This window comes from Octopus sinensis, unplaced genomic scaffold (genome assembly GCF_006345805.1).
Source record: "Octopus sinensis unplaced genomic scaffold, ASM634580v1 Contig16353, whole genome shotgun sequence".
Taxonomy (NCBI): Eukaryota; Metazoa; Mollusca; class Cephalopoda; order Octopoda; family Octopodidae; genus Octopus; species Octopus sinensis.
In genome coordinates this window covers 11,757-12,500 of record NW_021834289.1, presented here as the reverse complement: position 1 = coordinate 12,500, position 744 = coordinate 11,757, and the positions used below count along the sequence as shown (strand labels likewise).

Genomic DNA, 744 nt, shown 5'->3' with positions numbered 1-744 from the left:
AGTAATTCGAGGAATGGCAGATTACATTGATGGAACTGGGAAGAAAGGCTGGCAACCATATGCAGCGCTTGTTGCAGCAGCATACATGAAGTCTTTGCTACATGTTCTCGAATGATTATATACACACTTTTTGGTGTATATAATATATTTTCAGCTAAAAATATGCTAATATCAGCTTTGGTAAGGTTTTATTAATAAAATTACAATTGAAGTAATTTACATAACCTGCTGGTGTGGATATGTAAAAAGATGAAAAAAAAATAATATAAATAATAAACAAAAAATGAATAAAAAATATTAAATTATATAGATGTTTTATCTATATAATTCTTACTTGCTTTCTATATACATAAAACACAGATGCCAACACACTTGCACACATTTACATACACTCATGTATGCTTGTCATCACATCCGTAATACAATTGTAATACATTCTATACATACACACAAGCAGTGCCACGTTTCTAATAACACAAGTAAATGCATAGATAAGGATATTAAATATATAGATAGTTATTTGATTTTATATACAGATGTTTGCATGCATGTATTTTCATATATATCCATATGTCTGTGTATAAGTACACACACAACACACACACAGCACACACACACACAAATTTATATACACATACATATACAACATACATACTATACACACACAATCATATATATATGTGTGTGTGTATGCATTTTTTAGATATATGCATTGCTGCTTTTTTTCTCAGTTGACTTGATCAC

At 29.3% G+C, this 744-nt stretch overlaps 1 protein-coding gene across 2 annotated transcripts in view; it reads left to right on the top strand.

Moving 5' to 3' along the window:
* LOC115230770 overlaps positions 1 to 285 on the top strand; it is a 36,381-nt gene extending 36,096 nt beyond the window's left edge. For both annotated transcript variants that reach the window (XM_036499813.1, XM_029800905.2), the window contains one exon: positions 1 to 285. This exon is cut by the window's left edge and continues 616 nt beyond it. In XM_036499813.1, coding sequence (XP_036355706.1) covers positions 1 to 115 — 115 coding nt within the window. In that variant the 3' untranslated portion in view covers positions 116 to 285.
* The last annotated feature ends 459 nt before the right edge of the window (positions 286 to 744 follow it).